General features: G+C 34.4%; 1 protein-coding gene across 4 annotated transcripts in view; it reads right to left on the bottom strand.

Annotated features, from left to right (window-relative positions):
- GluRS-m (putative glutamate--tRNA ligase, mitochondrial) overlaps positions 1-25,291 on the bottom strand; it is a 189,083-nt gene that overhangs the window by 102,838 nt on the left and 60,954 nt on the right. For all 4 annotated transcript variants that reach the window (XM_090408318.1, XM_090408334.1, XM_090408327.1 and 1 more), the window contains exons 7-9: positions 24,182-24,369; positions 18,001-18,055; positions 7,004-7,114 (exon numbers count right to left, since the gene is read on the bottom strand). In XM_090408318.1, the coding sequence (XP_090264444.1) occupies positions 7,004-7,114; positions 18,001-18,055; positions 24,182-24,369 (354 nt within the window). The remainder of the gene's footprint in view (positions 1-7,003; positions 7,115-18,000; positions 18,056-24,181; positions 24,370-25,291) is intronic.

The following is a 25,291-nucleotide window of genomic DNA, read 5'->3' as shown; positions in this document are numbered from 1 at the left end:
AGACTGTGTTCAAACCAATTTTAACTTATGGATCTGAGAGCTGGGTCAGAAGTAAAACACTTGACCAAAGACTAGAGACCGCAGATATGAGAGTCCTGAGAAAGATTAGAGGCGTGAACAGATGGCATCAATGGCAATATCATATTAAAAATGAGGATATTAGGAAAGAACTTGACATTGTCAGCATCCAGGAATGCGTTAGCAGAGCTAATCTCAGGTGGTATGGTCACTTAAATAGAATGGGAGAGGAAAGATTAGCAAAACAAGTGTTCTCTGCCAGGTTGGCAGGGAAACGACCCAGAGGAAGACCAAGATATAGGTGGATTGATACGGTACAAAGTTCCTTAGACGATAGAAATATAAGATCTGATAATGTTGGAGTCTTGACAAGTAATAGACTGATTTGGAGGAAAATTGTAGATAGGAAGTTAGTAATGATGTAATTTTTTCATGTAGTACTGTCATATCCTGTACACCCCTTGAGGGTACATGGCAGGAATTTGATGATGATGATAATGATGATGATGAATCGTCATACCTGTAAATAAGTATGAATTTCTTTTTCACATTATCTTTTCATTTTTGATGTCTAGTATTAGTAATACATATAACATCGACGGTGTTTTGTATCTATTAAGACAATATTGATGTAGGTACTGACAGATATACGATTTATCTTGTAAACAGACGACATTGATAAATACCGTAACAGTACAGTACTGTAAATGTATTTTCACTTCCTTATGATTTTCTTTAATAACATTTTCTTTTCTCTAGCTTACTTTATTGTAAAAATATAGCTTATAATACATACATACCATACAAAATATGTGTTAATCGATTGTTTATGTTATCAGTAAGGCTTCCGGTCAAGAGTAGGCTATTAGTAGTTAAGTTTTTGTGGAATCAAAAGTTATATGCGAATTTTTGAACAATGCAGGGGGGGGGGTCAACACCCCTAACCGTTGCGTTGTTCAAGGGTCAACAGTATATTAAAAAAAATTCAGACATCATGATATTACTTGGCTATTTACTAAAACACTAATAATGAGACCGATCATTAATTCCTGATAGGTACCCTCAAGGTGTCTGCAGAATAATATAATGGTAACAATGTGAATGATAATGGGACACTCAACTATTTTTCTGTTGAGTGTGCCTTGTGAGTGGATAGCCATTATAGACTCTTTTACTTTTTTGTAATGGTTCCTACATGTTCAGTTTTAGTTATGTAATGGTTCACATTTACTGCTTACTGTATCTTTTTGTTCTTCCTAACCCAGAAGACGCCACTAGCATATGTGACAAAAATAGTCAGTTTAACTATCTATATTATGGAAACCTATTAAACCTAGTGTCAGTTATCATTTGTCACATTCATTTTTTGGTCAAAAAATCTACACACTCATAATGGTAACATGTAAACTTATAGTACTACTAACTTCCTATCAACAATTTTCCTCCAAATTAGTCTGTTATTTGTCAGGAATACAACACTGTCGGATCTTATATTTGGTCTTTTAAAGTATAATCAAATTGTAATGGTATAATTACATCTTGATTTTCCTTTGGGTCTTTTTCCTGACATTCTGATAGGAAACACCCAATTTGATAACTTCTCTCTCTCTCTCTCTCTCCCATTCTGTTTAAGTGACCATTAATCCTTAGGTTAGCTTTGTGTATACATTCTCAAATGCTAACAATGTCAAGTTTCTTCCTAAGATCTTCATTTTTTGTACTATGATTATACCATTGATACCATCTGATCACTCCCTCACTAATAAACAGATTTATGTCAGGGTTAATCAATCCATTTCTGATCATCTTTGATGAGTTGCTGAGATTGGGAATAGCTCCTTGTAATTGGAAGTTTGCAAGGGTTATTCCAATATACTACCAGGTCTTCTTAGTGTTAGAAACAAAACAACGGGAAATGTAATTAGGAATCACTTCCAAGATATTCTTGACAGGAATCACTTGTTCATCATGGTATCATTGAGGGGAAATTTGTTATGAGAAACATGCTAACTTTTTATGAACGTTTAGCATCCTCTATCTTGGAAAGAGACCAAGGTAATAGCTATAATGTGATTTACTTGGATTTTTAGTAAAGTTCTGATAGAATTCCACATAAGAGCCTACTAATTAAAATGTAACAAATAGGTATTGATGATCACCTAGTAAGATAAGTGGGAACTTGGTTGACTGAAAAACAACAGGAAGTGGGGTTTAGGAGAGTCTTCAAAGGGTTTTGTTATGAGCTGTGTACCACAGAATTCACTGTTAGAACCCTTGTAGTTTAATATATTCATAAATGATCTTGGTTCAAATATTAAGAGTAAAATTTCTCTCATTGCTGATGACAAAGTGGTTGATTGTTTGGACAACCAAAATTCTTTACAGGAAGCTCTTAAAACATTCGGAAGAGTGGATGAACAGGGAAGAGGTTAAAAATTTAATGTGAATAATTGTTGCTTCTTCTTCTTCCTAACATGGATTTTATTTCAGTCTCATGCCATCTCTTTCTTGGTCTTCTGACTCTTCTTTTTCCACTTATAATCCACTTTTTCCACTTTTTTGTATCTGTATAATATTTTTGGTGGTGTAACGTCGTTGGTTTCCTATATATATGTTGTTATTTATTGATCAATTCTATTCTATTCCTTAATTATTCTTACCTATCAAAATCTTGTCTTGTTACTACTCGAATTAGATTCTTATCCACTGCGCCTTTTCTATAACCCTCCGTGGCCTATCCTTCGAAATTTTGAAACGTGTAAAACTCAAACAAAGAGAATGCTTCAAGTTAGAGCCAAATTCTCCACGATTGAAAATCCGAGGTCAAACCCTTTTCAGAATTAAGAAAATTTATTTGTTTCGCTGCGCCATCTTAAGTCCCATGCAAGAGAAAAATTCTTGTCAGAGATTTGACTTACAGACTATCACGTTTTCAAAATCTATCAAATTAAATAAATTCTTACTATACTTATTTCAGACTAGATTGCAGTCATAGCCCATTCTTATCTTAAACTCCCATGCTTCAACTTATTCAAGTTCTAATTTTTTTAGCAAGAGGTACATTGAAATATCAGACACATATTTTGGGTAAATAAAACAGGAATGTTTATTATCACTAAGGCATGATACATGTTAATCAAACTAAATGCTAGGTCCCAAAAATGCAATACTACACACAAGCAGACAAAGTCTATTTCACAATCAGCATATTATGTTGAAAGACATTAGCAGAGACAAGCAATCTTATTCCCATTCACTTAATTCAACCTCGTAGATCATTATCTTTCTCTCCTCTTAGATGTTAAAATACGACACTCTAGATTTGACTAATAACAATATCAGGAACAATTTACTTCTAGAATTAACAAAATTCCTTACTGGAGGATTAATCTCTAAAGTCCTAAGATATATCAACAGGTCAGATTATTAGAAATTTAGCACTTTCATTTGCAGTGGTCTAAGAATACAATACAAGGATATAAAATCTTAACATTATTGACCCAGCTTAGATATTCAAGAGATTCCTCCTATCTGATCCTATTTCAGACTTTCTTTGAGTAGGTGCCTTGTCTTGGGATGGGTCATCCTCCATTTCGACTTTCCTGTGAATACAGTCATGATTCACTTAAACCTCTCGTGCTCGGAACTTTTCTAACGGAGTAGTACGGCTGGAGCTTCGCTGGTCATCTCGTTGCATTGACGAAAATTCTCGGACGGAATTGCTATTAGACCATATCATCTAATAGCAGTGGGTTGTAGAGTGGGTGAAAATGGTCGGCACTTACCATTTTTGCCCACTCTACGACCCACACTCGAACCCGAACTTCTAAAAAAAACTAGAGAGAGAGAGCGGGCTTTGCTTGCACCGCCACTTCCTTTTATACTCCTCGCGTCTGCTCTCCCTATTACATCATCGCTTGCAGACGTCACTTAAGCCTTTTCTGCACACAGCACCTTCTCCGTTCGATAGCGTCCCGCACGTGTCCCAACTTCGCATGCCAACCGCCTGGGGTTATGTTTACGATTCAATTACATTTATCTATACTTTGCTCTGCCTTTCGTAATACAACACAAGCTAAACAATGTTTTGTTTCCTGCCTGCTGTTTATAGGACCATTTAGGAAATAATACATAGAAAAATACCAAAATTATTATTAGCATATTTACAATTACTATTCTTGCCTATTTACAAGCATTTTTTCTTTTGAAATTTTGCAACTCAGTTAAATCCTGAATGAATGCTTAAGGATAAATTAAGCCCTTCATTCCAGATTTAACAGTAGTCTGCTGTTGTCTATTCAATTTAAATGTTCTGTGAATAAATGCAAGTATATCTAATTCAGTAAGAAAATAATGACATTAGTTGGATGTAGGTTGAATGGACAGGTATTAGAAAAAAGTTGATGAATGAAGAGATTTGGGTAGGCTGACTGGGAATTTAAGTTCAGGAATCATGATGATAAGACAACTAATAAAGCTCAGCAGATTGTGGAATTAATTAAAAGAAACTTAATCTATAAGAGAAAGGAAGTAATGATACAGTACAAGTCTTTAGTTAGGCCAATATTGGATTATGGCTCCCAGCTTTACTCACTAAGGTTTGTAATAGATGTCAAGAAAACTGAGAGTATCAGAGAAGAGTGCCTGAGCATGTAGAAGGATTGTATCATGATGATTATGAGAAACAGATGGTTAAGTCATAATCTGAAGAATTTATTTAAGAAGAGGGAAAAGGAAATTTAACTGATGTTTATAATGTAATTGAGGGCATATATAAAACAGACAGCAAGAAATTTGACTTTTGGATAAACCAAGTTCTAGAGGACATAATACAAAAGATAGCAAGGAAGAGAGTTAGAAAAAACATACAAAGTTCATTTTTTACTGTTCAGGTCTATCCATCTATTCACTGGACATCAACAGATGCCATATGGACACTCATATTCTCGGTAATGCTGCACCAGTCCTTGCCACGTGGTCCTGTTGTATGCTTTTTTGGAAGTTTCAACTCTCTGAAGATCAGTTACTCCAGAAGCACACCATTCCATCCATCTCACTGACAGTCTATCCCCTTCCTCTTTTTCTTGGAAAAAGAGGAAGGGGGGGTAGAACAGGCATATGACAAGATAAAAAACAACAGAGAAAAGCTGTTCAAAACCCTACAATTATATGGTGTAAATGAAATGTTATATTGAGCAATACACAGTTTATATTTGAGCTGCAAATCAGCAGCTAAAATTAAAGGAGGTATAGGAAGATGGTTTGATGTATAATCAGGTGTATGACAAGCGTGAACATCTCCACTATTATTCATGATCTATATGGATCACATTATGAAGGAAAATGGAATAAAACCTTATATCAAAATTAGAGATGTTAATCTCCAATTTTGATATAAGGTTTAATGCCATTTTCCATATTTGATACATTGCCATATATCAAAACTGAACATTAGCATCTCCAATTCTAATACACGGTGTTATATTCCTAAACAAATATAGTACTGGTCTGCAAATTCCCTAACTAAATTAAATACCTCATGCAATAAACTGGGTATGAAAATCAGCAATTAAAAGACAAAGACTACAAAAATAGATAGGAATACAGAAAACATCAAATGCATCCTGAATGGAGAACCCATAGAACAAGTAAACATTTCAGCTATTTTAGGCATAATTTTTAGTAAACATGGCAAATTAAATATGGAAATAGATAACAGAATTAGCAAAGCCAGTATGGTAGGAAGTCAACTTAATAAATTTATGTAAAACAAGATAGCAATTAGTCAAAACACTAAACTATCTATATACAAGCTAGTATTCAAACCTACTTATGGATCTAAGAGCTAGTTAGAAATAAATAAAACACTTGATCAAAGACTGGAAACCAACCACAGCTAACAGAGTTCTCAAAAAAGCTAGGGAAGTGAACAGACTGTACAATGATAGTACCGTATATTAAAAATGAGAATATATGAAGGAAGGTGACATTGTTAGCATTCAGAAGTGTGTGAGTATAGTTAACCTCAAGTGGTAGGGTCACTTAAACAGAATAGGGAGGAAAGATTAGTAAAGCAGGTGTGTTTGATGCCAAGATAGCAAGAAAAAACCCAGAGGATGGCCAAGATCTAGGTGGACTGATGCAGTAAGAAGCTCTGCAGAAGCCCAAAATAGATCTGAAAGTCCTTACAGACAATGAATTAATCTGGAGGAAAATTGTTGATAAGAAGTCTAATGATATAAGCTTTTTATATAATGCTATTATATATCCTGTACCCCTACCCAAGGTTACATATTATGAATCAGGAATTTGATGTTCACCTGTTGTGCATCCCCCCCCTTATTGGTAGTAAAGGGGGGATGCACAAGTGACTATCTCAGCATTGAGATAGTCACTCTCAGACTATGGAAATAGTTGACTCTGAATACAGTTTTACCCTCACAAATATAAAACTGACTGAACATATTTTGATTTTATACTTACATGTGAATCCTGATGTAAATATGCATTTGAGAATTTTGTGGAGTTTATGCAAATTGCCATACTAGGCGGACATAAGTCGCCTGGTAGAAGGTCAATAATAACACACAAGTAAACCTATAATGTTGCATTGTGAATAATCTCACATTATGTATTGGTCTGCCTGCAGTAGTGATTGTTCAGCATGTGGTTTACTGCTGGATTTTCCCTCCTCTTTTTTTCCTGCACCACTGAGTTAGTCAATCTCAGACTCTTGCTGTGGGATCGGTATATTTATCTCAGGTGTTCCAGTTGTATTCTTATAAACATAAAACTGACCTCAGATATATCTGGTAGGTGTTAGATGTGCAGTACAGATATAAATTATGAATTTCGATAATTTGTGAGTTTATGCTGTTGCCATTCTATAAAAGTATAAGTTTCCTGCTCATGATAATAATCATAAAATTATCTGTGATACTATTAAGTACAAAAATAATGATAAAAGTCAATGAAAAATATTTACCTTACTAGCTAACTCTTCCAGATTCAATATATCATCAGTAGCCTGTCTGCTGAATCCACCTCCAATTAAACTGAGATAATTTACCAGGACCTCAGAAAAATAACCTTTTGACTAAAAACAAATTGAAGCAAAGTCCAGTATTAAGATAAACAACACATAGATACACATCTTAGGTACACAATGTATTTTGGAAAAAAATATGTGCTTATGATATAGTAAAAAAGATTTATGCAAGATAACATACCAAACAGCTCAAATTTAATCATCAGGTACATGTCAAATGTATGACAATGGTCACTTACATGGACATCTCATAGCTTGCTAATCAAATAGCAATTATAACATCTACAAGTAGTAGAAAACTTCCAAATGATGTGATTCTAAGTTAATATCTATATTACTAATGATTTTCAGATTTTTGTATAAGGCAGTATATAATTTTGCATCATTTCATGCTAAGCTTTAAAGGCTTTTCTTTCCAATATAGAAGGGTATATATATTTTCTATGGGAAAGTAAATATTTCTATTTGACACGGAGTACACTATTTTTGCAAAACACCATTGCATGCAAAATATAATACAAATCACAGGTCAGTAATCTGTTTAAAGGTTTTAATTAATTTCAAATGGTTTTATTTTCAAACTGATAAAATAATTTGAAACAAACTTAAAAATTAGCATGTTTTAAAATTATATGTATACCAGTGTACAAATAAAGATTTCTAACCAGTAACAAAGGTTTCTGCTTCAACTGATTAAATACCATAATTATCATGGGATGCCTGTGTAGCCTTGTAATTTTGATGATGTTAGATTTGCATAAGACCAAATATATATATATATATATATATACATATATATATAAAAAATCTGGAATGAAAAAGAAAAAAAAAAGAAAAAAAGTCACGTAAAAACTTGCTGTATTGAAAGATAGTAGCTTTTTTCAGTTTATTCTGCGGGCAGCATCCAGAGCAGTTTACAAGGCCTGACTACCCACATAGCACAGCAGCAGCAGATGTATTTCTTCTATTCTTCTATGCAGATACTAGCTGTTTCATCAGTCTGTCCAAAATAGACCAGCTTGCAGGTATAAGGATCCTTGTAGCTTCCTAGAATTGACATAGGAGATTAATCCTTAATGGAGTAGATAAGGATAGCTAGCTCAACATGGGATTTGAAAGCTGTGCAGAAATAGTATTTCACTAAGTCCCAGACCCCTTCCCCCCCCCTTTTTTTTTCTTCGATGATGTACAACTTATTGTTGGGAGAAAGATTATCTGAATTCATTATATGTTCAACAAACAATCCTATCCCAACCCAAGAGAGGAGCAATGGAAATTTTGTTGAGTTGTGGTATATTTAATAATTTATTAACAGGATTATTATATTCTTGTTTTTAATCCCTTACCCAAATGTGAGTAAAACTCTGCATTGGGATCCTTAGGGATCTCATCCCAGTCCCAAGCCTAGATAGAAGAGGAGGGTCAGTCAGATGGGTGTCGATGCTCTGACCGTAAAGAAAAAACATGATTGTTATGCTTACATGATCAACAGTTAAAATATGCCAACTAGGACATTGCCCAGATGAGCAAGGTCTGTGATACCAATCAAGCAATCGAGATTCAGTCAAAAAGTGGAATACCGAAAGGAAACAGAAACTGAAACCGACAGAACCATTATCAGTAGGGACACGGAATGTAAGGACACTTTGGATGGCATGAAAACTAGAATTACTTTACGAGGCAATGAAGAGATATCGATGTGATATACTAGTACTGGTGGAGATGAGGTGGACATCATCAGGAGAGATAAATGGATGTGAAGTCATATGGTCAGGGCATGACACCAAGCACGAAGCGAGAGTTGGTTTCCTTCTTAACAAAAGAGCTAGAGAGGCACTGTCTATTAGGCTACAAACCAGTTAATGAATGAATCATAGTAGCAAGATTTCAAGCAAAACCATTTAGCATATCAATAATCCAGATAGATGCACCCGCATCTAACTTCACAGATGAGGATATTGATTTATTTTACAAAGATCTGATAGAGATAATAGAAACAGTACCAAAAAGATATACTAATTATTGAAGGAGACTGGAATGCCAAAATTGGAATAGAAAATGATGGTTGGGAAAGCATCATGGGAAAATATGGTTTTGGAGAAAGAAACGAATGAGGTGAAAAAATGTTAGAATTTGCTGTACTCCATGAGATGATGATCTACAACACAAGATTCCAGCAAAAGGAGTGTAGAAAATGGATGTGGCAATCAAATGATGGGAAAACCAAGAACATGTTGGATATTATTATGATTAAAAGAACATGGATAACATCAGTACAGCAGTGTCGAACTTTTCAAGGAACAGATGTAGATTTGGATCATAGCTTAGTGATTGCAAATATCAAGTTGAAATTAAAAAGAAAATATAAATCCCATCATCAGAAACAAAGAGTACAGCAAGAATAAGTGAAGCAGAAATAGGAAGAAGGTACAGAACAGTGTTAGAGAAGAAACTAAAAAAAAGTGTGGAAAAAGAAAAAAAAAATTCAAATCTCAGAGTGAAAGGAGTAACGAAGGTGATAGAAGACGCAGTTGAAGAAATAGTGCCTGAAGAAGAGAAGATCAAGAAGTGGATTAGACAGGAAACACTGAAGTTAGTACAGGAGAAGAGAATGTTGAGGATAAAAAGGGATACATCAGAACAAATAGAGGAGCAATATAGAAGAAAGTGTAATGAGGTGAAAAAAGCAGTCAGAATGGATAAGATGAAATCATTAGAAGCTCAATGCAATAATATAGACAGCACTATGGAGAGCACAAAATGATTAGAACCATTAATAGAAGGTGCCAACTAAAACAGATAACAATTAATGATGAAAAAAGCAAAGTACTGGTGAATAAAATTGTACAGCAGTGGACAAGATACTGTAGTGAGTTATATGAAGAAAAACTAGATTTAGATGGAGTTGGGAAACCGATTGAAGTATTGAAGCAGATATCACTACAAGTGTAAAATATTATATCTCTTCTTTATTTTTACTTTATCTATTATATTAATTTTATTAAATCCTTGTCTGCTGCACCTTTGTAAAATATTTACTTTTCTATATACTTATATTCATCTATCTTTCTTCTATATTTGTCTACTTCCTTACTTAAATTATTCTCCCCCCCCCCACACTTTTTTTTTTCTGTTGTTAGTTAGACCTTGTGTTGTAAATCTATCTAACGTAACAGTCCCTGAGCAATTGCACAATGTCAATTAAGAAATGTATTTATGTGTAACGACTGCGCCACTTAACTGATCTTTTTATGTTTGAAAGTCAGGGAAAGAAGATGACAAAAGTTAAGTTAACACCTTTATACATCATCATCATGCGTATCAAGGATTTAGGCCTAGCATGGCCTGTTCTGGCCTTAGAAGTCATCGTTGAATCATTTAAGAGGACGTCCTGGTTTTCTTTTACCTAATGGCAAAACATAACACCTATATAACACTTTTATACAATATCTTTATATGCAAGTCGTGGCTCGTTACTATATTCTATTCCCGCAGGCTCGTTAATATTTTCGGGATAGTGCATTGACTAAGGAATGAGAACCAGGTAGTTACAAAACAAAAACATATTTATTATCAAACTAAAAGATGTGATAGAGAGCACATAAAAGTTAATTAAAGATTAACTTAATCAAAAGCACTTTAACACACAAATTTACTTGCTATCTGAGCAACAGAAACTATAGTGCTTTCACTATCAGAAAAACCCTGGTTTGCCTTGATATAAAAGTATCTTCTATGACACAACTTGGCTTACAAGTATGCATAAGTATTCCAGGAGGGATTACTTTCAACTTTCTTCCAATATATTCAAAACTTAAATGACACTAAATTCAGACACTATCACAATCAACCCGTGAATTAGACATGCTTAACAATACATAATTTTCAGTTATTTCACATTCACTTTTCCCACTAGTTAACAAGTAACCTCTCTCAATCCTTTACGATTTTGAGTTACATACACATAACATACTACAAGAAATTAATGGCTCACTTGCTAACAATCTCGAGAGGAAAGTCCGACATACATTCTGTTATACATATTGGAACTGGAATGTCCTTCGTCCAGTCGATTCTCGAGAACTTTTCTTCGTCAGACACGCTGGGGTTCTGTCATAGCTACTGGGAACCTGGAGCCAGCTGGCATCAGTAAAATATCGGCCAACGACGGCAGGAAAACGAACCTCCTGGATTGCAGAAAGGAGCTCTCGCAGACCTCACAGATGATGAGTCAAGCACGAGACCAAAGATCTAAAAGCCCTGAAGCTGTATTACCTTTTATTCCATTTTCAGTCCTTTGTTCATATTTTAGGAGTATTCCAGGATTAGCAGAAACCAATGAAAGAACTGACATCATCGCTGGCCACATGACCGTACGATTTCGGTTGGTATTTGGCGCTAATCTGGCTTAATTCTTATTAAGTTCTTAACAACAAGTCTAAAGTGCAGGTACATTCTAACAGCAAGTTATTCTTTTACATTTTTATATCTTACTAAGTACATTTTTTCTTAAGAAATTCAGACAAAAACAATTGTAAAATCTTTAGCAAAAATTCCCTAAAAAATTAATTTCTCGTGCTTTTACACCAGGTAATGAGTATGACATGGACATTTTAAGAGGAGAGGTAGCAAAAGAAACAGGATGGCTAAAACACAACAAGAGTCACAGATGATGTTGTTATTATTAAAGAAGATGAAAGGAAGAGATTTGAACTTGTTATGAACTTTTTGTTATTATTATTATGTGACACCTTCAAGAAGTCCAAAGACTCATCAAGGGAGGACACCTACTCTCTACAACTCTCTGTCTCTACCACTCAATTCACCAGCTACAGCAAACCACATCATCATCTACATCAATGCCATCTACTGCCCACCACCACCACTAGTATTTTTACAGAAATTACAAACATCCATGCCCACATATAACATTGGCAAAAAACATGGTATTTGGTGAGAAGAACATGAAACAAAAGATACACGTGAATGGAACTGATATAGAAAATGTAGAACAATTCACATATCTGGGAAGTAAAATGACATGAATTGGACTGAAAAAAAGAAATAAAGATCAGGATTGTAAAGGGAAGAACAAATCTGAAGGTCATGGATAACATCTGGAAAAGCAAAGCGATCAGCCTGCAAATGAAATTAAGAGTACTAGAAACATGCATCTTTAGCAGTGTACTGTATGGATCTGAAATGTGGGTAATAAATAGGGAATCAAGAAAATGAATTTTGACATTTGAAAGAACTTACAGGAAGATTCTAAGAATAGGATGGGTACAGAAAATCACAAATGAAGAGCCCTATTGGAAGATACAACCAAAGGAGAATTTAATGCAGAAAAATATACAACAGAAGCTGCAATTATTTGGACATATCTGCAGAATGAGCGAGGATCAGAAGATAAAGGCATTCGTGTTTGACATTATGGATGGTGTAAACAGTAGACCATACAGAGAACGGATAGATGACATAAAGGACTGGTGTGGAATAGGTTACAGAAACTACGACACTGTGAATTGGACAAAGAAAGGTGGAAGAAGATAGTGAAGGAGGCATCGGACACCAACAGGCAGTGTGCCCATGGTTCATGATGATGATGATGAAATGTGAGTAAATAAAAGTTTGCAACATTAACTCCACAACTATTTCTTGTTGTGGAGTAAAATTTACTCTCAAACCAAGTGAAAAAATTTTCTACAACTAACTCTCATTCAAGGTATTTAATAATATGTTGATACACCATTTTCCTACTTGCATAGAAATGACTTCTACTATTTTGCTGCCAGCATCTTCATAGGTCTGGTTCTCAGTGATGAGACCTCAAAAAATGTGAAACTAGTCTAGGCAGAGAACCTTTTCATAATGTATGACAATATGAATGTCTGAAAGAAGTGTGCTGCTCATTAATGTGATGCTGAGCGGTCTGATGGTGTGTGATATGACGTTATCTGCTTCTATACACATAGCCTAGGAAATTATTCATGTGCAAACTCTTGTTGGTTTGTGCTAGGGTAAAGGATAAAAACAATAATTTTTTGTTATATGTAATTTACTCTCTAATCAAGTGAGGGGAAAAAACACCTTGATGCAACTTTTATTTAAATGAACTACTCAGCACACCAACTTGTTTAATGTGTCATTTATTTCTATTCTAATACTTTCTTAACTGAAAATTGAGTCCAAATAGTAACACAGAATGATTTTTTTTTGGCTGTTTTCATAGTTATTGTCTTTTACCTAATAGCTTTCAACATAGCACTCAATTAATTTGGTTAAAGACTTGAAAGAAAGTGGCATTAAACATGATATTGTACTTCTAAACACATCCTGTGCAAATCTCCAAGATTCTCCAACTAAACTGAATAACAGCTGTAACAAATTTGCATTAAAATCAGCAATAAAGAAAAAGGCAGGAACATAGAAATTTCAGCTGCATTTTCAATGGATAACCTATAAAACAAATAAAATATTTCAACTATTTAAGCAAAGATTTTAGTGAAGGTAGCAAATTAAATTTGAACAACAGAATACATTATGGAAAATTATGGAGACAACTACCGTGTTAGAGCAAAACTTTAGTTTAATATAAACCAAAATGAACACTCAACGTTTCGACCTTCATATCAAGGTCATCATTTGGAGCATACACATATATACAGAGAAACAAGGTGGACTACAATCTACATGGTTTGCTAAAGTTACTGACGAACCGTTACAATGATTATTGGCCTGACCTCTAGTGAAAAAAAAACCTTTACTACATCAAAGCTAGAGTCCTATTATTATCTATTAGGTTACAAAATTAAATTGAGCTGGAGAGCAACACATATATATATAAATAAAAAAAAATTAAAATTAAAATTAAAAAAACAACAACTGTAGAATGACTTCTAATGGGACTGTATTGACCAAGTACATATAATAAACAACTATGTTATACCAACTATGTTTGATTTTTCATTTGTACAACCTTGGCACAGTTTCTGGAGAACCAGGGTTTAGTTAGGGAACATTTGGTCATAGTAGACCTGGATTTATTCTGTTTAATAGAATATAATTTAGTCTGTCTGTGATCAATGTGCCTAAGTAATTGGCATATATGATGTAAAGTTTGTCCATTCACAGTAATTCCCATGTTTTCTGGAATAGATGCTTCTAGTTCTTCTAGGCTAATGTACTATGTACTACTGTACAATAGGTTGGGAACCTATTGTACATTAGTACTGTAATTGAACTATGAGTTAAATATTTTGGAAACTATGCTCTAGAGATCACACAAAATGGAACTTAGAAAGGATGCAGAAAAGAGTCACTGAGTTAGCATCAGATCTAGGAATGCGAGATATGAAAACAGATGGAGGGAATGCAATTTGCAGAACCTTGTGAATAGACGCACAATAGGAGATATGATTGAAACTGGAAGCTGTATAAGAAGGATATGAGAAAGTTTTTTGCATGGAGAGTGGCATGGGTGGAATGCATTGCACAGGAGTGTGGAGAAATTGTGAATTGGTTGATAACCTTTTTTGTGTCAGTGTGTGGACCTCCACTGATGAGTCTTTTTGACTTCTCACAGATCTGAAGTTGATAATAATGAAACTTTTTTAAAGCAACTTCAGGTCTCTAATAAGCAGGATCATGATGTAGAGATAAATAAATAAGATAAATAAGATATCACAAATATCCATTTTCATATAGGATTATTCAAGATACCCAGAATATAATTTTGTTTCACTTTTATATCCTCTTTATACTCTTTGATTCTGTGGTACTCTGTCTTTCATTTCTATGCTTTTTTTTAATACCGTCCAGAACATTTTGCTATCTTCATAATAGTTATTTTCCACCCTCTTTTCCCCATTCTTTTCTATTCTTAAGGCACAATAAGTTGATTTACTTGCCAGGAAATTTTAATATAATTTCTTCATTTCTTGAACTGTCTTGAACTAACCAAGAGGATTCAAATAGTAAGACTTGGGTGTTGGTAGTTATTCATAACAATGCTTCACAGTATTTTTCAAAGTGTGGATCACAAATCATTAGTGAGTCATGGCCAGCATAAGTTGATTATCAACAATTAAATTTCTATATCCCTTACTGATTAATTGGAAGTTCTAATAATAGCCATTTTCACACCTTTAAATAGATTTCATCAGAGTAGTATTCTGATGAAATTAGAAACCTTTTCTTAGTTTGATGCTTAATCCCGAAACTCATGAAAAACAAAATAGCACACTAGTTGCAGTAAATAAACCTTACCTCATTATTTATTGTCTTTTTTTTTTTGGTGTTTTGCTGCTTCTGACTGTTAAATGAATTTATTAATAATTAAACAATCATTTAGACAATTAAACAAACCTTCTGTTTTTGTATATGTTATAAAAAATTAACATAAATGTAACAGAACCCAGAAATAAAATATAAAAGCATGTTATTTTTGAGTCATGATAGAAAATATATTTCATGTGGTGGATCATGATAACAAAAAAGTTTGAAAAAAACTGGTATGACTGACTGGTATAAAAACACTGGTATGACTGACAAAGATGGGAGGAGACCTCCACATTGTCTTTAAGGAATTTAGAGAACTGGCTGGATCTTCTGACCTTATGTCCAATCCTTGCTTTCATGTGGTGCACCCTGTTAGTAAGTATCCACTAGATATGGAGTTTAATGAGGATGGGCTGGCAATTTGGAACTTAGCTGCCCAAACTGCATTCTCTGCTTGCTTAAACCACAAATATATATGAAGGTACAACATGAGGAGATTTCAAGCTAGCATTGCCCAGTTAAACAAAGACCCTGCTGTATTCATCAGGGAACCTAGTGAAGAGTCAGCTACTGGAACATACTCCAACTTAACAACTAGAAGAAGAAGAATAAATCCATCAGAAGAACTGAAGATAGGAACCACTGACATAAAGAGTATTAATGGAAAGGATGGGATCATAACCTAATGATTGGAAACCTTTGTTCTGATTCCTATTCCTAAAAATACAGCAATTATAAAACTGTCAGTCAAATATCCAAGCAAAATATTCCTAAAAATCTTGCTCTCTAGGATTGAGAGGAAAATAGAAAGTATACTTTCAGAGCACCAATCAGTTCTTTTAAAACAAGAGTACAAAGATCGCTTATTTACAATACATCTCATTGTAGAAAAATATACAAATCTTCGTGCCATATTGAATAGATATACAAAAGGCCTTTAGCCTTTTGTATATCTATTCAATATGGCATGAGGCAATATGGAGAATAACAAATTAGTATGGAATAGATAATAAATTAGTATGCCTAATTAAGGCCCTTTTCTGTTCCTTAGAAATCAATGGCAAACTATACCAAGCCTGCCAAAATGGAAAGAGGTGCATTTCAAGACTGCATACTTTTGCCGATGCTTTCTAATCTATATTTGGAATATACAATAAACTTGCTTTGGAAAACAGAGGTACTGTTTTACAGTTGGTGGCAAAAAAAATCGATAATCCTAGAATGACTGATGACATTGTCATCATAGCAGAGAATGAACATCAGAAGAATTAACAAACAGCGTTTCTAAGGCAATTAGTGATTATGGATTAAAAATAAGCATTTACAAATTATAAACAATGTCTCTGGGCAAGAAGCCTATGAAAATTTCAGCAAATGATGAAAAATTGGAATAAGTAAATAGAATAGCCACCTCAATGTACAACACAGAGATGGCTAGTCTAAATGTGATATTAAAGCATGCATTGCTAAATAAACTGTTGTCTTCAGAGAATACAGCCACTTTGGAAGGACAACAAAATACAGCTAACTACTCTCCCTCATTGATACCCTTATTACCTCTATCTTACTATGTAGAGGTCAGAGTTGGGCACTGCTAAAGGAAGATGAGAAAGGGCTATTGGCCATCACAAGATGAAGTACTAGAAAAAACTTTTTAAGATACGATACATGGCAGATGTAACAAATGATGAGGTTAGAAAAAAAATCTGCTCCATTGCCAGAACACAAGAAAGTATCATCACTAAAATACATTGAAATCAGCTCTAGTAGCTGGACCATGAGACAGTTTACATAAAATAGCACCAGAGGGCTAGATTTCTGGTAAAGCACACCATAGGCAATCTAGAATCATCTGGATAGATAATTTTAGAAAATGAACTAATTCTTCCTTCTCTACCTTGTTAAAGAGGTAGCAAGACAGAAACATCTGGACAGACTACATCAGGATCATCACATTTATAGTGTCCCAAAAGTTTGCATAAATTATGGGTGAATAAGAATAGAAAGGAAATCAAACTTACAGAAGAAGTATCACGTAATACATAATTGGCATTATTGATAAAGGCAAAGAAGATAAAATCAGTTGAGATCTTACTAAATAATATGTACAGAATGTTATATTATTATATTATATTATTCTGTTATATTCAGACAATAATGTTCAAGGAAAGGAAGGAGTAGCAATAGCATTCAACACCAAACATGAAGATGAATTGCTTGATTGGAAGGCAGTTTCAAATAGAGTTACAAAGGCAAACTTCAAAATGGGAAAATGGGTAAAGAAATGTATGTGTGCCCATGATCCCAAAGAAGGTTCCCCTAACAAAGAAGCAGAGGATTTTTCGAGTCATTAGAGAAGGCAGCATGTGAGAAAACAGGATACTAGATCAGGGACTCAGCCAATCCTCGGCATTCCTTGCAGACTACAGAGATCTCCAAAGTGATTTAGCACTGACTCTTAACCAGTTACATCAAGCTACATAATAAAGATTCGTTTTATATTTACCAATTAATTCATCTATAGGAAAATATGGATGGGTAGGTAAAAAAAACTGTTTGAGTTAAGACTGAGTTGTTTGAGTTCATTCTTAATGCAAACAGTTTATTAGGGAATCAATGGCTATTTAAAAATTTTGTTCTGATATATTTCTTACCTTATAATCTTCAACATTGACATCACCATCTCTTTTTGACAACTTTTTACCATCTCTGTAAATAATGAATAACATAAAAAATGGATTAAATTACATCAGAAGCTACACTATAATACAGTAAAATAATGTACAATTAGCTATAAATGGTTTAGTATTCATTCTAATTGCAATAAACAATAGAATTGTTTTTAACTTTGTAGAGTTACAAGAGTATTTGTGTTTTTCTTTATTTCTGTTTTGTTTTTGATTTTTGCTAATAAGGAAAATAAACACAAAAATCTTGTACTTTATTAAAAAACAACCCTGTTCAATTGTTACTATATGTTAAATGGCCCTGAAAATACTTAAATGTATTACCCTTTTCATCAATATTATGCCAACTTACACTGATTTCAATACCAAGTTCAAATTTTGCACAGGTATTGGCCTCAGAGTTCAGCTGTGAAAGAAATCTGATGACCTCTCAGCAATTTTTGAATCTAAAACTATCAGTTTCATTTATTTAATACAAATATTATATACTTACTTGGTTCCCCAGAGTATGAATAGTTTTATTAGAGTTTTTACAGTTGTCCTTTCAACAATATATTTCATGCAGAAATAACTGCATTTAACAGAAATTAAGAAATATGGTTATTTTTTACTTTATATTCATCAAATGTATCAAATTATTCAACATAACTATTGTCTCTGGATATCATTGTAGCAACAAACCCAAGAGTCCCACTTCCGGTAGATACATCTACATTAATAATACCATTTTCAAAGTTTCTTATCTTTTTAGGTAACAGATCAATAGTGTAGATAGCTCTAAATCCTCTTTTGTGCTATCCTCTTTTTTGATACACCTAGACTTTTCCCTATGTTTTTTTTTCTTTTTTTTAAATATGCAAAGCTAAATATCTAATACTTTTTTTTAGTGCCCCAGCAAGCAATACTACTTATGGCACCTGTTCATAATGCAGCTAAAACTGGAATTAAGAACAGTAATATTCCTCCATTTTCCTTAAGTTGTGTTTTTCTAATTTTTATCCTATATCCATTGTTTATCTGATTAATCAGAGTTTTAATCAAATACATTTCATGCTTTGGAGGTAAGATTTATATTGATATTTAATGTTACCTATGCTTGATTTTTTTAATCCTGATCATAGTTTACCTTACTAAGAATCACTGAAATGAATGTTAACCTTAATGTAGTTACTCATTTATATGAATTAAAAATAAATCAGAAAATATTATTATAGGAATCACGTTTAATTTAAACATCTTTATTTGTAAAATTTCTGGCTAAGTTTCAGAGCAATTATCAATACAATTATAAGAAAACACAAAAAAAGAGAACAACAATTATTATTATAATTGATATTATGTGCATTATTGGCTGCAGGAGAATAGCTTCATTGAATTAATTTTTTCAAAAAATTCATGAAGATCGGACAAGGAGGAGTTCCATATAGCAAATATATCATCAATGCATCTGTACCAAATTGATAGTTTAGGTGAAAAAACATCGAGAATATGTTGTTTGATATGTTCAAACTTTTTTTTAATCAGCTACGGTTGGGGAAAGGGGAAGACCCCATAGCTGTTCTCCTCTATCTGTTTGTACAGTTTGTTCTGGCAGCGAAATTAATGACAAAGTCAAAAAATTTTACAATATCAGGAGAAAAATCATTGTGAAGTCTACGTGTTTGCTGTATGGATCTCCTCCTTGTCCAATCTTCATGAATTTCTTGAAAAAAATTAATTCATTAAACCCAAGAATCAAATTCACTCTGGAAGTAGAAGATAATAACTGTCTTTCTTTTCTGGATGTTCTCATTCTTCCTCAACCAAATGGTAGTCTACAGTTCTCAGTATATAGAAGACCAACTCATACTTTTCCTATTGTATGACTGTTTTCCAATATGAGATAGCCTCTCAGACCATGCACTTAACACCTTACACCAAATCAACTGGAAAAGCACCTGCTCCTTACACCGCACAAAAACATGGTATGAAAGAAAATTTAAAGAATCCTGCGAAATCCTGATAAACCACCCAAATATCAACAATAAAGATGGTATGAAAATTCCAAGGATCTGGATGGCACACATTCAGCCAACCTAATATGAAAGATTCAACATAAGTCAGGACCCTAGCCAATCCGCTAGTATTAGAAACCATTCCACTCCAACTGGATGGAATGATGTTAATATATGTATATAGTAGACAACACAAATAATAGGACTCTAGCGTCGATGTATAATTTTTTTTTTTTTTCCACCAGAGGTCAGGCCAACAATTGTGGTAGCAGTTAGTCAGTGTCTTTAATGAACCAGTATGATTGTAGTATAGCTTGTGTCCTGTGTATATTTGTACACTCCAGAAGATGACCTTGACATAAAGGTCGAAACGTCGAATTGTAAAATTTTAGTAATATTAAACTAAAGTTTTTATTCAAACATGGTAGTTGTCTCCATAATTTCCAAAAATGCAATCATTTTTATTAACTTCACAAGGTTTATTGATCAAGTGTGATGACAGTTTTAATTCCCTTTGTTTCAAGTAATTTCTCTGGAGGAATGGCAGCTCCTTCTTTCTGAAGAACTGTAGCCAGAGCAGTTTGTGATGTGGGGGTTGTTGAGGTCTAGAGCAAAGTCGGCTTTCTAATTCATCCCAAAGGTGTTCTAGGGAATTCAGGTCAAGGCTCTAGCCAGCCAGTCAATTTCTGGAACGTTATTGTCCACGAACCATTCCTCACAGACCTTGCTTTATGGCAGGCAGCATTGTCATGCTGATACAGACAACAGTCATCACCGAATTGATCATCTACCATAGACAGTACGCAATGGGTCAAAATGTCCTTGTACCCTTCAGCATTTAGATTTCTGTGTAGTGTTACAAGTGGGCCAAGTCCATTCCATGAAAACACCCCCACACTGTAATGCCACCTCCTCCAAATTTCACTATTGGCACTCACATGCTTGCAGGAATCGTTCTCCAGGCATTTGCGACACCCAGACCCACTCATTGGACTGCCACATGGTAAAGCGTGATTCACCACTCAAAATCATATGTTTCCAGTTGTCCACTGTCCAGTGGCGTCACTCTTTACATCACTGCGGCAGGTGCTTAGCATTCACATAAGAAATGTTTCGTTTATGGGCAGCTACTCGACCACGGAACCATTTCTCTTAACTCTCGATGCACAGTCATGGTGCTGCCTGGACAGTTAGTAGCACTGCAGAACTCCCACGTGCTTGTTTCACTTGATGTCTGGCAATTTCCATGAACAACCACCTTCTTCAACACTCAACGGTCCTTGTCTGTCATCAAATGCAGCTTACCCAATTGTGGTTGTGCCTTCACATTTCCACTTCACAATCACATCGCCAACTGTTGACTTGGGCAACTTGAGGAGGGTTGAAATGTTTCTGACCGATTTCTTACTGATGTGGCAACCAATAACTAGTTTGCGTTCAAAGTCACTGAGCTTCTTTGACCTACCCATTCTGCTTGTACTTCTTATCACTGAACAAAACACAGCCCCATGCCTTTTATTCCAGTAAGTGAGGTCGTAGTAACATCTGGACGTCAGTTTACGAATTACAGAGGATGTCCGGATACTTTTGATCAGATAGCGTATATACACCCTCTGTCCAAAAAGAAACCGAACTTGTCAAAAATAGATGAAACTAGTGGTGCCACCTGTTGTATCTTTTTGTTGTCAAAAGCGGCACCCTTCATTAGTGTTGTGTCAACTGTTTATGACATTTGTTTCATTAGAAGCCAAGTTATAGTGTCAAGAGTGACAGCATGTTCTGACGAACGGTCAGAAAATGAGTTTCAAACAGAGAGCTGCAATTGACCTTTGTGTTAAACTTGGTAAAAAAGTTTTACCGAAACGCATCAAATGCTTAAAAAAGCATACGGTGATGAATGCTTATCCGGTACTCAAGTTTACGAGTAGTTTAAGCGATTTCAAAGTGGTCGTGAGATGCTTGAGGACGACGAAAAGCCGGGCCGTCCAAAAACTAGACTGAGTAAAGTTAACATCCAAAAAGTGCATGATTTCATCAAAGAAAACCTGAAATCGTCCATGAGATTGATTGAAGATGAATTGGGGATTCCAAAGTCACACAACATTTTGACTGAGAGTTTGGGCCTTCATAAATTGAATTTGCGATTTGTTCCCCACAAGTTGACCGATGACCAAAAAGTGTATCGTTACTAGTGACAAAACGTGGTGTTTTGAGTATGAGCATGAAACAAAGTGCCAGAGTGCTGAGTGGAGACCACCAGAAGAGGGGCATCAGAAAAAAAAAAAAAAAAGTCGTTTGGAGAAGTCAAAAGTAAAGACAATGCTGATTTGTTTCTACGATTCCAAGGGCATTATCCACAAAGAATTTGTTCTACCTGGCCAAACAGTCAATGGTGAGTTTTATCTCAAAGTTTTGAAGCAATTAATAGCAAGAATTCATGATGCAGACAGCTGGTCACTTTTGCACGATAATGCACCATCTCATCGTTCAAACATTGGGAGACAGTTTTTGAGCAAAAACCAAGTTTGTGTGTTGGATCATTAGTCGTATTCACCTGATTTAGCACACTGTGACTTCTTTCTCTTTCGCAACTTCATTTGTCGTGAAAGGAATGCAATACAACACCATTGAAAATTCAAGCGGCAGTAACCACGACCCTCAACAGTATCCCAAAAACCCATAGAAAAAAACTCATTTAACGAATTAATTGACCATGCCAAATGCTGTATCGAAGCTGAGGGAGAGTATATTGATTGAAATAAATGATTTGAATAATTATAATTGGCCTGTGTTTCATTTTCTATTAAAAGTTCAGTTTCTTTTTAGACAGAGGGTATATATATATATATATATATATATATATATATATGCTATTCCCACGATACCAGCTTTGCTGATTCTGTTGTCTATTGATGGGAAGTCAATTGAATAAATTCATATGGAATAAGAAAGAAATTAGTCGGAACACTAAATTAGCTGTATACAAGACTGTGTTCAAACCAATTTTAACTTATGGATCTGAGAGCTGGGTCAGAAGTAAAACACTTGACCAAAGACTAGAGACCGCAGATATGAGAGTCCTGAGAAAGATTAGAGGCGTGAACAGATGGCATCAATGGCAATATCATATTAAAAATGAGGATATTAGGAAAGAACTTGACATTGTCAGCATCCAGGAATGTGTTAGCAGAGCTAATCTCAGATGGTATGGTCACTTAAATAGAATGGGAGAGGAAAGATTAGCAAAACAAGTGTTCTCTGCCAGGTTGGCAGGAAAACGACCCAGAGGAAGACCAAGATATAGGTGGATTGATACGGTACAAACTGCCTTAGACGATAGAAATATAAGATCTGATAATGTTGGAGTCTTGACAAGTAACAGACTGATTTGGAGGAAAATTATAGATAGGAAGTTAGTAATGATGTAATTTTTTCATGTAGTACTGTCATATCCTGTACACCCCTTGAGGGTACATGGCAGGAATTTGATGATGATGATGATGATATATGCTATTATTACAACACTATTTTGTATTTTGCGCCCTTCGACTGGAATAGGCCTAAGTTCAATTCTCGCCATGACGGGTGGAATCTTTATGTGGACTTTTTCAATCGAAGGTGAGTTAGCCAATCTCATACGGTGGTAGCAGGGTTTTTCCTCCTGGAAACTCGGGGTTTTCATCCCACATACAGATAAATCACCCCTTCAGAACACACACAATTTACAGACAAAAAATACTAGTTGTTGTGATGGTGGTGGTGGGTGGTAGATGGCGTTGAGGGAGATGATTAGTAATAGAGAGACAGTTGTATATAGTAGGTGTCCTCCCACAATGAGTCTTCGGACTCCTTGGAGGCATCACGAATAATAATAATAATAATAATGATAATTGGCCTGTGTTTCATTTTCTATTAAAAGTTCAGTTTCTCTTTGGACAGGAGGTGTGTGGGTATATATATATATATATATATATACGCACCCTCTGTTGAAATAGCATATATATATATATATATATGCTATATATATATATATATATATATATATATATGCTATTTCAACACTATTTTGTCTTATACTGATAATTACATAATAAAATGAAAATAAAAGACAAAAAATCATCAAACACACAATGAACTAATAAAATTTAACTTACTTATTTACAATAAGAGGTAAATGTGCAAAAGCTGGAGGTTTCCATTTGAATGCGTTATATATCATCAAATGTTTATGGGTAGATGCATGCCATTCTACTCCTCTAAGAACATGGGTAATATCCATTAAATGATCGTCTACTACATTAGCGAGATGGTAAGTAGGAAATCCATCACTCTTCAGTATTATCTATTAAATAAAATATGTGCAACAGCATAATATAAGAAATGCAAAACAATGCAGAATATCATTTATTTTTTTAACAATGCTGGTATATAAATAAACTAATGGTATTGATGAAACTGACATGTACATTATTAATTAAAGATGCCAAGAAATTATATTCTTGGTTTAATCCTTGTGTAAGTGTAAGCAAACAAAGTTTGTGCGTGGAGTAATTTCATGACTGGGCAACTCGTATATAGAGGCTGACCTCACATCACTTGCCTTAGTATCCCATAATGCAAAGCACATATCCTTAAGGACATGTATAATGCTATGCATTATGGGAAGGGTCGCCACGCATATAAGTTTCTATCTTTTAAGGTCTCAACAGTGGGACCCAGAAGTGATATCAAGGTTGAAGTAATGCAGAAGTCATATTTCCATAAATGAGTAGTCAAAAGGTGTCACACCTTATTACTAAAATACTCTGGATTAGAGATAGATGTCGAAAGTTTTTCCACTTGGAAAAACTGGATCCAGCTCAAACTGATGAGACCTCAATAAAGGTCAAAACCAGTCTCAGCAGTGATCCTTCCCATAATGCATAGCATTATACATGTCCTTAAAGATGTGCTTTGCATTATGGGATACTAAGGCAAGTGACGTGAAGTTACTTGCATAATATATAATATTATATAATATATTATATATAATATATATAATATAAATGCATAATATATAAATTGATTTATCATAGTATAAAAGACATCTATTAAGAAAAATAAATTAAATGTTCATTTTTTTCAGTATTCATTTACCAAATGTGAGAAATCAACATAGAGTCAATCTTACTGAGATTTGGCTGGTGCAGAAAATTATCTCAAGATTATCATCAGAACGTAATTTCTTAACAGTTTTGGGAGGTCCTTCCAGTCCTAAACCCTTT

Source organism: Typopeltis vanoorti, chromosome 2 (assembly GCF_054136105.1).
Source record: "Typopeltis vanoorti isolate ZY-2024b chromosome 2, IOZ_Tvanoo_1.0, whole genome shotgun sequence".
NCBI classification, from domain to species: domain Eukaryota; kingdom Metazoa; phylum Arthropoda; class Arachnida; order Uropygi; family Thelyphonidae; genus Typopeltis; species Typopeltis vanoorti.
The sequence above is the reverse complement of the archived record's forward strand: the minus strand, read 5'-3'. Positions and strand labels throughout refer to the sequence as shown.